The following is a 14803-nucleotide window of genomic DNA, read 5'->3' as shown; positions in this document are numbered from 1 at the left end:
AGACACTCCACTAAACAAACATATGAAAAAATGGTCAACATCATACATCATTAGGAAATTACAAATTAAAATGAGATACCACTATAAATTTGTTAGAATGGCCCAAATCTTAAAATTTGACAATGCTAAATGTTGGTGAGGATGTGGGGCAAAAGGAACTCTCATTCACTGCCAGTGGGAATACAAAATGGTGAAGCTACCTAAGAAGACAACTTGGCAGTTTCTCGCAAAGCTAAACACAATCTTATTATACGATCTAGTAAATCCCTTGGTATTTACTCAAGTGAGTTGAAACTTTATGTCCACCCCCAAACCTGCACATGAATGTTTACAACAGCTTTCTTCATAATTACCAAAACTTGGGAGCAACCAAGATGTCCTTCAACAGGTAAATGTATAAGCAAACAATGGTACATCCACAGAGTGGAATATTATTCAGCAATAAAAAGAAATGGGCTATCAACCATGGAAAGACATGGTTTAAATACATATTGCTAAGTGAAAGAAATCAGTTTGAAAGGTTACATACTATATGATTCCAACTATATGACATTCTGAAAAAGGCAACAATAAAAAGATCAGTGGTTGTCAGGAGTTTGGGGTGAGGGAGGGATAAACAGATGGTGGGGCACAGGGGATTTTTAGGTTAGTAAAACTGATATTATAATGGTGGACACGACTGGCCAGGCGCGGTGGCTCATGCTTATAATCCCAGCACTTTGGGAGATCGGGGCAGGTGAATCACCTGAGGTTGGGAGTTGGGACCAGCCTGGCCAACATGGTGAAATCCCGTCTCTACTAAAAATTTAAAAACTAGGATCACGAGGTCAGGAGATCGAGACCATCCTGGCTAACACGGTGAAACCCCGTCTCTACTAAAAATACAAAAACTAGCCGGGCGAGGTGGCGGGCGCCTGTAGTCCCAGCTACTCGGGAGGCTGAGGCAGGAGAATGGCGTAAACCCGGGAGGCGGAGCTTGCAGTGAGCTGAGATCTGGCCACTGCACTCCAGTCCGGGCGACAGAGCGAGACTCCGCCTCAAAAAAAAAAAAAAAAAAAAAAATTTAAAAACTAGCCAGGCATGGTGGCACACGCCTGCAGTCCCAGCTACTCGGGAGGTTGAGGCATGAGAATCACTTGAACCCAGGAGGCAGACGTTGCAGTGAGCTGAGATCACGCCACTGCATTCCAGCCTGGGCAACAGAGCATGACTGTGCCTCAAAAAATAATAAAAAATAATGGTGGAGGGCCGGGCGCGGTGGCTCACGCCTGTAATCCCAGCACTTTGGGAGGCTGAGGCAGGTGGATCGCGAGGTCAGGAGATCGAGACCACGGTGAAACCCCATCTCTACTAAAAATACAAAAAATTAGCCGGGCACAGTGATGGGCGCCTGTAGTCCCAGCAACTCGGAAGGCTCAGGCAGGAGAATGGCGTGAACCCGGGAGGCTGAGCTTGCAGTGAGCTGAGATCGCGCCACTGCACTCCAGCCTGGGAGACAGAGCAAGACTGTCTCAAATAAAATAAAATAAAATAAAATTGGTGGACATGACATGATTGTCAAAAACCACAGAACTGTACAACATGAAAAGTGAGTGCTAGGCCGGGCGCAGTGGCTCAAGCCTGTAATCCCAGCACTTTGGGAGGCCGAGACGGGTGGATCACGAGGTCAGCAGATCGAGACCATCCTGGTTAACACGGTGAAACACCGTCTCTACTAAAAAATACAAAAAACTAGCCGGGTGAGGTGGCGGGCGCCTGTAGTCCCAGCTACTCGGGAGGCTGAGGCAGGAGAATGGCGTAAATCCGGGAGGCGGAGCTTGCAGTGAGCTGAGATCCGGCCACTGCACTCCAGCCTGGGCGACACAGCGAGACTCCGTCTCAAAAAAAAAAAGAAAGAAAAGTGAGCGCTAATGTAAACTATGAACTTTAGTTAATAATAACATCAGTATTGGTTCATAAATCGTAATATACCACAATAATGCAAGATATTAAAATTAAGGGAAACGGGGTGGGTGGGGAGAGGTGCAAGAGAGGTAAGGGTATGTGAGAACTCTCTGTACTTTATGCCCAATTTCTCTGTAAACCTAAAACTGCTCTAAAAAATAAAGTCTATTTTTTTTTTAAAAAAGGTATGAAGTATTGATACATGCTGAAATATGAATAATGAAAATACCATACTAAGTCAAAGAAGCCAGACAGAAAAGGCTACATGTTATTTGATTCCAATGATATGAAATACCCAGCAGAGGTAAATCCACAGAGACAGAAAGCAGTTTAGTGGTTGCCAGGAGCCGGGGGTAGTGGGAAATGAGGTGTGACTGCCTAATGGGTTGATGAAAATGTTCTGGAACTATATATAGATAGTGATGATGCTTGAACAACATTGTAAATATACAAAATGACCCTGAATTATATATTTTTTAAATGGGGCCGGGAGTGGTGGCTCATGCCTGTAATCCTAGCACTTTGGGAGGCAGAGGCAGGTGGATCACTTGAAGTCAGGAGTTCGAGACCAGCCTGGCCAACATGGTGAAACCCTGTCTCTACTAAAAATACAAAAATTAGCAGAGTATGGTGGCACACGCCTGCAGTCCAACCTACTCGGGATGCTGAGGCAGGAGAATTGCTTGAACCTGGGATAGAGGTTACATTGAGCTGAGGTCGGGCCACTGCACTCCAGCCTGAGCAACAGGGCAAGACTCTTGTCTCAAAATAAATAAATAAATAATAAAATGGTGAACTTTATAGTATGTGAATTATATATTTTTAAAATGCAACAAATCAAGTAGTCTCTCTAATGAAAACCATTACATTTACAGCTCATTTGGAAATTGAATTAACAACCTTTAACAAAGCTTGTTTATAATGACAATGAATGTTTCTAATAATTAAAACTTTTTTTTTTTTTTGAGATGGAGTTTTGCTCTCATTACCCAGACTGGAGTGCAATGGCATGATCTCGGCTCACTGCAACCTCCGCCTTCTGGGTTCAAGCAATTCTTCTGCCTCAGCCTCCCAAGTAGCTGGGATTACAGGCATGCGCCAACACACCCAGCTAATTTTTGTATTTTTAGTAGACATGGGGTTTCACCATGCTGGCCAGGCTGGTCTCAAACTCCCAACCTCAGGTGATCTGCCCCCCTTGACCTCCCAAAGTGCTGGGATTACAGGTGTGAGCCACCGTACCCAGCCATAAAACTTTGTTTTTGTTTTTGTTTTTGTTTTGAGTCAGAGTCTCGCTCTGTCACCCGGGCTGGAGTGCAGTGGCCGGATCTCAGCTCACTGCAAGCTCCGCCTCCCGGGTTTACGCCATTCTCCTGCCTCAGCCTCCTGAGTAGCTGGGACTACAAGCGCCCGCCACCTCGCCTGGCTAGTTTTTTGTATTTTTTTAGTAGAGACGGGGTTTCTCCGTGTTAGCCAGGATGGTCTCGATCTCCTGATCTCGTGATCCGCCCGTCTCGGCCTCCCAAAGTGCTGGGATTACAGGCTTGAGCCACCGCACCTGGCAAAACTTTTTAAAAAAGATCTCAGGAGTCAACTTGAAAGATCACCTATTGGCCGGGCGCAGCCTGGGTGACAGAGCGAGACTCCGTCTCAAAAAAAAAAAAAAAGAAAGATCACCTATTAACTAAAGTTAGGATAAACTGCATATCTATAATGGATTAAAACATACATTGAAATATATTGCTATGGTTTGAATGTCCCCTCCAAAACTCATGATGAAATGTATTAATTTATTCAGAGATAGGGTCTTGCTCTGTCACCCAGGCTGGAGTGCAATGGCACTATCATAGTGCACTGCAGCCTACAACTCCTGGGGTCAGAGGATCCTTCCACTTTAGCCTCCTAAGTAGCTGGGACTATGGGTACACACCACCACACTCAGTTAATTTTTAAATTTTTTGTAGAGACAGGATCTTGCTATGTTGCCCAGGCTGGTCTCAAATACCTGACCTCATCCTCCTCCCTGGCCTCCCAAAGTGTGTAAGCCACCGCCATGCCCAGCTTTCATGTTGAAACATAATTGCCAATGTAACAGTACTGGGAGGTGGGGTCTCTAAGAGGTGATTAGGTCAATGGTGGCTTCATGCTGTTATGGTGGAGTTAGTTATCATGGGAGTTAGTTATCCTAATAAAGGAATGAGTTCAGTCTTCTCTTTCTCTCTCTCTCTCTCTCTCTCTCTCTCTCTCTCTCTCTCTCTCTCTTATCTCATGCATGCACCCTCTGCCCTTCCACTATGGAATGACCCTCACCAGATGCTGGCACCATGCTCTTGGACTTCCCAGCCTCCAGAACCATGAGCCAAATCAACTTCTCTTCTTTATAAATTACCCAGTCTGTGGTATTCTGTTATGACAAGAGAAAAGGGACTAAGACATTGATTGACTGATTGATTAGTTGATTGATTGAGACTGAGTCTCACTTTTTTTTTTTTTTTTTTTGAGACGGAGTCTCACTCTGTCACCCAGGCTGGAGTGCAGTGGCCGGATCTCAGCTCACTGCAAGCTCCACCTTGCGGGTTTACGCCATTCTCCTGCCTCAGCCTCCGGGTAGCTAGGACTACAGGCGCCCGCCACCTCACCCGGCTAGTTTTTTGTATTTTTTTAGTAGAGACGGAGTTTCACCATGTTAGCCAGGATGGTCTGACCTCGTGATCCGCCTGTCTCGGCCTCCCAAAGTGCTGGGATTACAGGCTTGAGCCACCGCGCCTGGCCCAAGTCTCACTCTTTCATCCAGTGAATGCAGTGGTGTGATCTGCTTCCCAAGCTCAAGGGATTCTCTTGCCTCAGCCTCCTGAATAGCTGGGATTATAGGCGCCTGCCACCATGCCAGTCTAGTTTTTTTTTTGTATTTTTAGTAAAGACAAGGTTTCGCCATGTTAGCCAGACTGGTCTTGAACTCCTGACCTCAGGTGATCCATCCGCCTTGGCCTCCCAAAGTGCCAGGATTACAGGTATGAGCCACCATGCCCGGCCCTAAGACATATATTTAAATCGATGAGTTTATAATGATACTGAAAAAGCAAAACAGTCCTCACTGGTCATCTTTGGAGAATGCTAAGAAAATAAATCATCATTCTGAAAGCTGGTATATAAGGTGGAAAAAAAATCAAGCTTTTATGCTGGCTTTCCTATACAAACTGTACCTCAGGATAAGCAAACAGTTGATGTGAGGAAATTTCTCTTTATGGAAGTATTACAGTTAATGAAGAAAAATGAAAGAAATAGACAATTACCATTTTGCAATCCCTAATCAATTAACTTAGGTAATCATATTCAATGGCTGATATCACAAAAAGAAAGAACACTAGGCACCATATACTTCCTAACATAAAACCATTACCTATGAAATTGTCTTGCAAAAAACAAAAATAATAATAATAATCCAACCTGAATCTGATTAAGCCTCATCTAACTACCAATTCACAGGAAGCACAGGGAACACGGGAAAATGTTAAACATCTTAGGAATGCAATGAGCAAAATTCAGGTTATAGTAAACTCTTTCGAAGCCAGTTTCTTCAAAAATAATTGAAAATGCGAGGGAAAAAAAGGGGGAGCCTACAGATCAAATGAGACTTAAGACATATATAAACCAATTGCAATATATGGACCATATATGGATTCTTATTTTATTTTATTTTTTAGATGGAGCCTTGCTCTGTCGCCCAGGCTGGAGTGCACTGGCGCGATCTCAGCTTACTACAACCTCTGTCTCTCAGGTTCAAGTGATTCTTCTGCCTCAGCCTCCCAAGTAGTTGGGATTACAGGTATGAGCCATCATGTCAGGCTAATTTTTGTATTTTTAATACAGACGGGGTTTCACCATGTTGGCCAGGCTTGTCTTGAACTCCTGGCTTCCAGTGATCTGCCCACCTTGGCCTCCCAAAGTGCTGGGATTACAGGCATGAGCCACCACACCCGGCCATGGACTCTAATTTTAAAAAATTATAGGACAATTGGGGAAATAAGAACACTAGTTGGATATTTCATGATATCAGGAAATTACTGTTCACTTTCCGAGGCCGAGTCACTTAAGGTCAGGAGTTCAAGACTAGCCTGGCAAGCATGGTGAAATCCTGTCTCTACTAAAAATACAAAAAAAATTAGCCAGGCGTGGTGGTGCACGCCTGAAATCCCAGCTACTCAGGAAGCTGAGGCAGGAGAATTGCTTGAACCCAGGAGGCAAAGGTTGCAGTGAGCTGAGATCATGCCACTGCACCCCAGCCTGGGCGACAGAGCCAGACTCCATCTCAAAAACAAAACAAAACCAAAAAAAGAAGTTACTGTTAAATTTTTTAGGTTGCATATGTGATTTTTTAAAAGTCATCTTATCTTTTAAAAATATATACTGGCCGGGTGCTATGGCTTGCGCTTATAATCCCAGTTCTATTAGGGAGGCTGAGGTGGGTGGATCACTTGAGGTCAGGAGTTCAAGATCAGCTTGGCCAAGATGGCAAAACCCTGTCACTACTAAAAATATAAAATTAGCTGGGTGTGGTGGGTGCCTGTATTCCCAGCTACTCGGGAGGCTGAGGCAGGAGAATCACTTGAAATGTGGAGGCAGAGATTACAGTGAGCCAAGATCACGCCACTGCACTCCAGCCTGGGTGACAGAGCAAAACTCTATCTGAAAAATAATAAAATAAATAAATAAATAAATAAATAAATAAAATACATACTGAAATATTTATGGAGGAAATCATATACTTGAAATTTGCTTCAAAATAGTCAGTGTAGGGGTTTGGGGGTGGGTGGAGGATAGGTGAGGTATACATGAAAGAAGCTTGGCCATGAATTGATGATAACTGTTGAGGTAGGCTAATGGAGTTTATTATTCTGTTATCTCTACTTTTGTATATATTTGAAAATTGCCATAATATAAAATAATAAAATAAGTAATATATGCTTATATATGTAGAGAATATTTCTGGAAAACTATACAAGATACTGCTTACAGTAATTGCCTTTAGGAAGGGGAAGTAGGCCTATGAGACGGGGATGGGGGAGTCAAGACTTTCTTCTCACTGTACAATTATTATATTACCCACAGAATAAATTAATTGAATTATTTAACAGTCAAAATGAGTAAATAATTACATATTTTCCCCTCTGTACCAAATAATTAATCATTAGACTACTGACATGCTCTAATATATCCTGCTTTGTCATAACTGTTCTTGACTGCACATCATACACTTCAGCTACCATCCATTTCTGTAGTCTCTTTTACAGCTAAAATTTTCAGCAAAAGTTCTTACTTTCACTGTCTCTTCCCCTCAAATATCATTCCCTTTTTCATCCCACTCCATCTGGTTTCCCTCCTCCCCACTCTCCCAAAACTCCCTCTGTCAAGGTCACCAGTTAGTTAGGTGTTGCTAAATCTAACAGACACTCTGCATTTAAGTTGCTCAGCCTGTCAATAGCATTTGGCATAGTTGGCCATTGCTGTTACCATACACTACCCCTTCTCAAATTCCAAGATACCACATTCTTCCTCTTTTCAACCTCTAAACACTGAAATATTCCAAGGTTGAGTCTTAAGCTTTCTTTCACTTCTCCATCGACATTCTCTCCTTAGCTGAGTTCATCCACTCCCGTGGCTTTAAATACCACCTATTGCTAATGTCTCCAAAATTTACATCTCTAACTCTGACCTCTCCTCTGAGGTCCAGACCCATATATCCAACTGCCTACTAGGTATCCTATACTTGGATGTCTAATAGGAATTTTATTATTTATTTATTTATTTATTTATTTATTTTTGAGACGGAGTCTCTCTGTCGCCCAGGCTGCAGTGCAGTGGTGCGATCTCGGCTCACTGCAACCTCTGCCTCGCGGGTTCAAGCGATTTTCCTGCCTCAGCCTCCCGAGTAGCTGGGATTACAGACATAAGCCACCATGCCCGGCTAATTTTTGTATTTTAGTAGAGACGGGGTTTCACCATGTTGGCCAGGCTCAGGTGATCCACCCGCCTCCGCCTCCCAAAGTGCTGGGATTACAGGGGTGAGCCACCGCCCCCGGCAGTTCTGTCACCTGCCGCAGGGTCCCCTGTTAACCTTGTTTCTCCTTCCCTACTTCACACTCCCCTCTTCTCTCTCAACTCCTCGGGCTCTGCCCCACACTCCCCGGTTACTTCAGTTCCTCCACCTCCCTCTAACCTTCTGCCTCAAGTTACCCACCGCCCCGCTCAGCCTCAGGTACCGCTTCTCTGTGGTTCTCTCTCCTCTATCTCAGGTTCCCCTGCTTCCACCTCAGTTCTCTTTCCACAGCTTCTGACCCTATGTTCCCGGTCCACAACCTCCCGGCCAGACCCTACCCGGCTGCTCCAGCGTCAGCGCCCCCAGGCGGCGGATGCCTTCCTCGTTCAGCTCCCACTGCTCCGCCATCTCTTCCCGCCGCTCACCTGCCGCCGCCCGCGAGAACACCCGGCGCACGCCAGGTCCCGCCCACTGCCACGCCCCCAACCCCCACCTCCCGCGCGCCGCCGCCGCGACCCCGGGAGCCGTTATTGGCCGGGTCACAAGCCCGTTGGCCTGCAGCTGAAGCCGTGACCATGGTACGGAGCCCGCCCTGGCGGGGCCGCCAAAAGCACCAAAGCGGCAAATGGGGGACGTTGTGGCCAAGGATTAGGGCTACATGGTCCGAGACCTGGTCTGGGGAACGGAGGAGAGGGAGGGGCCTCCACCTGGGAAGGATTTGGGGGGCTGTCTCTGAGGAGTTAGAAGAACGCGGTCTTGAGGGATGAAGTGTTCTGGCTCTGAGGATGTGGGGAACTCCGGGTCTGAGGGCTGGGGGTGTGCCCCTTTGACGGGGTGGTCTTCGCATCTCAGCGCTGGGGGATGCTGACTCTGGGGCAAGGCAAGGTTGTGTGTGAAGGGGGGATCCCGATCTGAAGGACTGGAGCGTGGGGACAGAACTCTGAGGCATAATGGGGAGCTCCAGATCTGAAAGGCTGGGAATCCTGGCTCTAAGGAGTTGTGGTCCTGTCTTCAGAGTATGAGGAGGTTCTAGCTCTAGAAATTGAGTTGGACGGGGTGGGCGCGGTGGCTCACGCCTGTAATCTCAGCACTTTGGGAGGCCAAGGTGGGCAGATCACCCGAGGTCAGGAGTTCAAGACCAGCCTGGCCAAGATGGTGAAACCCTATCTCTACTAAAAATACAAAAATTAGTTGGGCGTGGTGGCACGGCCTGCAGTCCCAGCTACTCAGGAGGCTGAGGCAGGAGAATTGCTTGAACCCGGGAGGTGGAGGTTGCAGTGAACCGAGATTGCACCACTGCACTCCAGCCTGGGCAACCTGGGTGACAGAGCCAGACCTTGTCTCAAAAAAACACAATAATAATAATAATAATAATAATAATAATGATGATAAGCAATTTACTTGGACGGAGCTTCTTTGGGGTAGAGGGATCAGCGTGGGAAAGAGAGAAGCTCTTTGTAATGGGGTGGGGATGACTGCTTTAGGGCTATCCCGTTTCCTGAAGTCAGTCTGGCAAGAAGCCTTTTGTCTTTCAAGCACCACAGGTCCCCCTAACCTTGCCTGTGACTGAGGGCTGTCCCCAGACTGGGATAGCTCTGCACTAAGCAGCCCCTGAGCAGTCTTTGGGAAAGAACAGCTGCATCCCTAACCCCTACCCTTACTCCAACAGGCACTTCTTGAGAGCCCACCTGTGGATGGGACATGTATGTAAGAAGGAGCCAGGACCCTCTTGTCACACCCTATTCTTAACAAGAAAAGAGGAACTGAGACCAGAACTGAACTGGGGATCACCTGCCAGGAGCAGGTTTTCTTTGGCATCCAACATCTGCAGCACACTCTGAGCACCCCCACTGAGCTCTCAGCCACCTTTAAGGAGAACAGCAAGCAGAATCAAGAGTCCTTCCTTGCATATTTATGCTTTCTGGTCTAGGTGGGACCCTTAGTCACTCCATTTGTCATGTTCAGCCTTTTCCTGAACATGAACTTGTAGAAGGGCTTTTAGAAGGGCTGGGACTTAGAGTCCTAGGTTAGCTCATTAGACTGATTTTTCTGGCTCTGCTTCTGTCAGTTATGCAGTCATTTCACAATTTGTCATCTTAATACCCCCTTGAACTCTTCTAGTCTCAAATGTGGCATATATAATTGCTCTTCTTTATGTCTGAATATTTAGACTAGGCTTGCTGTGGGAGAGATGAACCGCATCCCATTCTTTCTTACATGCATTTATTTTCTTTCCTCAGCTGTCAGAATAGGAAATGCAGGTTCTTTCTGGAGCAGGGAGCTTTTCCTTTCTTAAGTAATCACCTTGTACTTTAACACTCTTTTTCACCCACGAACGTCTTAATGCAATTTTATAAACATTCAGAAAGATTGAAAGAATTGTACAGTGAGCACCATATATCCACCACCTACATTCTACAATCAACATTTTGCTCATATTTGTTTTATTACATGTCCATCTAGCAATCCTATCTATCCATCAATCTGTCTTTTTAAAATTCATCTCAAGATAAATTGAAGGTATCAGTACATTGCAGTCCCATCACTTCAGCATGCATAATTTTTAATTAGAATTTGATGTTGTTTTATGGTTCTTTTTAGGTAAAATTCTATATACTATTTACTATCCTTTAAAAAATGTTTTTACAAGGGTAGTGCCCTTTATTTTAAAATTTGATATGGATGGTTTGTATGTTTGATGGCTCTCTACTTTTCCATCATATTGACAAACTAGGTCATCTTGAAGCAAAGAAGACAATTTACTTATAAATAGATGACCTTAAAATATTTTTTTCGGCCGGGTGCGGTGCTTCAAGCCTGTAATCCCAGCACTTTGGGAGGCCGAGACGGGCGGATCATGAGGTCAGGAGATCGAGACCATCCTGGCTAACATGGTGAAATCCCGTCGCTACTAAAAAATACAAAAAAACTAGCAGGGCGCGGTGGCGGGCGCCTGTAGTCCCAGCTACTCTGGAGGCTGAGGCAGGAGAATGGTGTAAGCCCGGGAGGCGGAGCTTGCAGTAAGCTGAGATCCAGCCACTGCACTCCAGCCTGGGCAACAGAGCGAGACTCCGTCTCAAAAAAAAAAAAAAAAAACATTTTTTTTTCAACAGCCTCGTCCAACAGATGTACAGATGACCTTAAACTTTTTTTTTTTTTTTTTTTTTTTTTGAGACGGAGTCTTGCTCTGTCGCCCTGGCTGGAGTGCAGTGGCCGGATCTCAGCTCACTGCAAGCTCCGCCCCCCGGGTTCACGCCATTCTCCTGCCTCAGCCTCCCCAGTAGCTTAGACTACAGGCACTCGCCACCTCGCCCGGCTAGTTTTCTTGTATTTTTTAGTAGAGACGGGGTTTCACCGTATTAGCCAGGATGGTCTCGATCTCCTGACCTCGTGATCCGCCCGTCTCGGCCTCCCAAAGTGCTGGGATTACAGGCTTGAGCCACCGCACCCGGCCGACCTTAAACTTTTAACAATGAGCTGAGGAAGGTTAGTGATCTTTGCTGCCTTTGTATATATGAAAAGGTATCTACAGCATTCATCCCCCAGTAATGTAATGTCTCTGCAGATAAGATCCCAAGAGAGTTCTGCATGTGTTCCATAGAATGGACAGTACCTCATCTATTTTTTTTTTAACAGATTTATTGAGATATAATTCACATACCTTATAATTCACACATTTTAATATGTACAATTCAGTGGGTTTTAGTATGTTCAGAGTTGAGCAACTGTCATCACAATCAATTTTAGAACGTTTTCACCATCTCCAAAAGAAATCCCATTCTCATTAGTAGTCACATCCCATCTCCCCATAGCCTCTCCAGCCCTAGGCAACCATTAATCTATTTTCTATCTCTAAAATTTGCGTTGTCTGCACACTGCATGTGGATGGAATCATATGTGATTTTTTGTGTTTGGCTTCTTTCCCTTGGCATAATGTTTCAAGTTTCATCCATGTTGTTATCATGTATCAGTACCTCATTCCTTTTTATTTTTCATTTTTTTAGAGATGTGCCTCCCTCTGTCACCCGGGCAGGAGTACAATGGCATGATCACAGCTCACTGCAGCCTCAAACGCCTGGGCTCAAGCGAATCTCCTGCCTCAGTCTCCCAAAGTACTGGGATTACAAGCACGAGCCACCATGTTCATCCCATTCCTTCTTATTGACAAACAATATTCCATTTATGGATACACTACATTTTGTTTACTCATCTGTCAGTTGATGGACATTAGGTTTATTCCCGCCTTTTGGCTATTATGTTCTATGAACATTAGTCTAGAAATTTTGGTGTGGGGCCGGGTGCGGTGGCTCAAGCCTGTAATCCCAGCACTTTGGGAGGCCGAGACGGGCGGATCACGAGGTTAGCAGATCGAGACCATCCTGGCTAACACGGTGAAACCCTATCTCTACTAAAAAAAAAGTACAAAAAACTAGCCGGGCGAGGTGGCAGGTGCCTGTAGTCCCAGCTACTCAGGAGGCTGAGGCAGGAGAATGGCGTGAACCCGGGAGGCAGAGCTTGCAGTGAGCTGAGATCCGGCCACTGCACCCCAGCCTGGGTGACAGAGCGAGACTTGGTCTCAAAAAAAAAAAAAAAGAAATTTTGGTATGGACATACGTCTTTATTTCTCTTAAGTGCACACCTAGGAGTGGAATTGCTGGCTCATAGTAGAATAACTCCATGTTTAACGTTTTCAGGACTCACCAAACTGTTTTCCAAAGTGCCTGCACCATTTTACACCTCCACCAGCAGTGCATGGGGGTCCTGGTTTCTTAGTCAACACTTGTTATTATCTATTGTTTTCATTCTAGCCATACTAATGAGTGTGAAGTAGCATTTTGTTGTGGGTTTTGATTTGCATTTCTCTGATGACTAAGGATGTTGAGCATCTTTTTTCGTGCTATTGGTCATTTGTATATATTCTTTGGAGAAATGTCTATTTAGATGCTTGGCCAATTTTCGAATTTGGTTGTCTTTTTATTATTCAGCTTATGACTTCTTTATATATTCTAAAAACAAATTCTTTATCAGACAAATGATTTGCAAATATTTTGTTCCATATCTGTGGGTTAAAAAGGATTTTATAGTTTTAAGTCTGTGTTTCACTTGGAGCTAATTTTTGTCTGTGGGGTGAGGTAGGTGTCCAACTTTATTATTATTGTTATTATATTTTATGCATATGGATAGGCAGTTGTCCCAGTACCACTTTTTATAAGGACTATTCTTTATCCATTGAATCATCTTGAATCGTTTATCAAAATTCAATTGATCATAAATGTAAGGGTTTTATTCTGTACTCTCAATTCTATTCCACTTATCTTTATATTTATCCTTATGCCAGTAGCACACTGTCTTGATCTAGCTTTGTAATAAGTTTTTTTTTTTTTTTTTTTGAGACGGAGTCTTGCTCTGTCGCCCAGGCTACAGTGCAGTGGCGCAATCTCGGCTCACTGCAAGCTCCGCCTCCCGGGTTCATGCCATTCTCCTGTCTCAGCCTCCTGAGTAGCTGGGACTACAGGCGCCTGCCACCATGCCCGGCCAGTTTTTTTGTATTTTTAGTAGAGATGGAGTTTCACCATGTTAGCCAGGATGGTCATGATCTCCTGACCTCGTGATCTGCTCGCCTCGGTCTCCCAAAGTGCTGGGATTACAGGCATGAGCCACCCCGCCCGGCCTATAATAAGTTTTAAAAGTAGGGGATGTGAGGGCGATCTGGCTGCGACATCTGTCACTTCATTGATTGCCAGGGTTGATTTGGCTGATCTGGCTGGCTAGGTGGGTGTCCCCTTCTTCCCTCACTGCTCCATGTGCATCCCTCCTGAAGCTGCGTGCTCAGTCAAAGAGGACGACCATCCCCAATAAAGGAGGACCAGTCTTCAGTCAAGGGTATACAAGTATCTGCTCTTCTTAGCTAGAACCTCCAAACAAGTTCTCAAGGTCCATTGTAGGAGCACGTAGGGTAGTCAAGCTTCCAAGACTTCAGACACATCCTAATGAGGCACTGCATGTGGCAGTCTGCCTTTACAAAAAAAAAAAAAAAAGTGGGAAATGTGACTTATTAAGCATTGTTCTCCTTTTTTCAAGACTGTTGTAGCTATTCCGGGTCCCTTGTATGTTCATATGAATTTTAGCATCAGCTTTTCAATTTTTGCAAAAAGTCATGATTTTCACAGAGACTGTGTTGAATTTGTAAATCAATTGGGAGACTATTATCATCTTAACGATATTAAATCTTCCAATCCATGAGCATCAAATATTTTTTCATTTATTTAGGTCTTTTAAATTTTCACAATGTTTTGAAGTTTTCAGTGTACATGTATTTCATTCTTTTGTTAAATTTATTCCTAAGTATGTTATTTTTGATGCTATTGTAAATGGAATTGAATTGTTTTCTTAATTTCACTTTCAGATTGTTCATTACTAAAGTATAAAAATACAACATTTTTTAATATTGCTCTGCATCTTTCAAACTTTTTGGGCTCATTTTTTGTGTTGTTGTTGTTTGTTTTGTTTGTTTTTCTTTTTTGAGACAGGATCTTGCTCTGTTAGGCCAGAATACAGTGTTACAATCATAACTCACTGCAGCCTCAAACTCCTGGTCTCAAGCCATCTTCCCAGTTCAGGCTCCCGAAGTGTTTGGATTACAGGTGTGAACCACCATGCCTGGCCTGGACTCATTTCTGATAGTTTTCTGGTGAATTCCTTAGGATTTTTTATATACAAGATCATGTCATCAGCAAACAGAGATAGTTTATTTCTACCTTTTCAATCTGGATGCCTTTTTACTTCTTTTTCTTGCGTAGATCTCTTTTTCATTCCCCCTTT

General features: G+C 44.4%; 2 protein-coding genes across 9 annotated transcripts in view; one reads left to right on the top strand and one right to left on the bottom strand.

The window, feature by feature from the left end:
- Positions 1-8431, bottom strand: part of LRRC36 (leucine rich repeat containing 36) — a 60026-nt gene extending 51595 nt beyond the window's left edge. For 2 of the 4 annotated variants that reach the window (XM_033218773.1, XM_033218774.1), the window contains exon 1: positions 8320-8407. In XM_033218773.1, coding sequence (XP_033074664.1) covers positions 8320-8389 — 70 coding nt within the window. In that variant the 5' untranslated portion in view covers positions 8390-8407. Of the gene's footprint in view, positions 1-8204; positions 8284-8319 lie in introns of those variants that run through there. The other 2 variants (XM_033218772.1, XM_033218775.1) reach the window with 2 other exon arrangements.
- Positions 8410-14803, top strand: part of KCTD19 (potassium channel tetramerization domain containing 19) — a 39628-nt gene continuing 33234 nt past the window's right edge. For 2 of the 5 annotated variants that reach the window (XM_033218764.1, XM_033218763.1), the window contains exon 1: positions 8410-8559. In XM_033218764.1, coding sequence (XP_033074655.1) covers positions 8557-8559 — 3 coding nt within the window. In that variant the 5' untranslated portion in view covers positions 8410-8556. Of the gene's footprint in view, positions 8643-9650; positions 9685-9770; positions 9912-14803 lie in introns of those variants that run through there. The other 3 variants (XM_033218765.1, XM_033218766.1, XM_033218768.1) reach the window with 3 other exon arrangements.

This window comes from Trachypithecus francoisi, unplaced genomic scaffold (assembly GCF_009764315.1).
Source record: "Trachypithecus francoisi isolate TF-2019V2 unplaced genomic scaffold, Tfra_2.0 Lachesis_group10, whole genome shotgun sequence".
In the NCBI taxonomy this organism is placed as follows: Eukaryota; Metazoa; Chordata; class Mammalia; order Primates; family Cercopithecidae; genus Trachypithecus; species Trachypithecus francoisi.
Note: the sequence above shows the minus strand (reverse complement) of the source record. Positions and strands in the feature narration are given on the sequence as shown.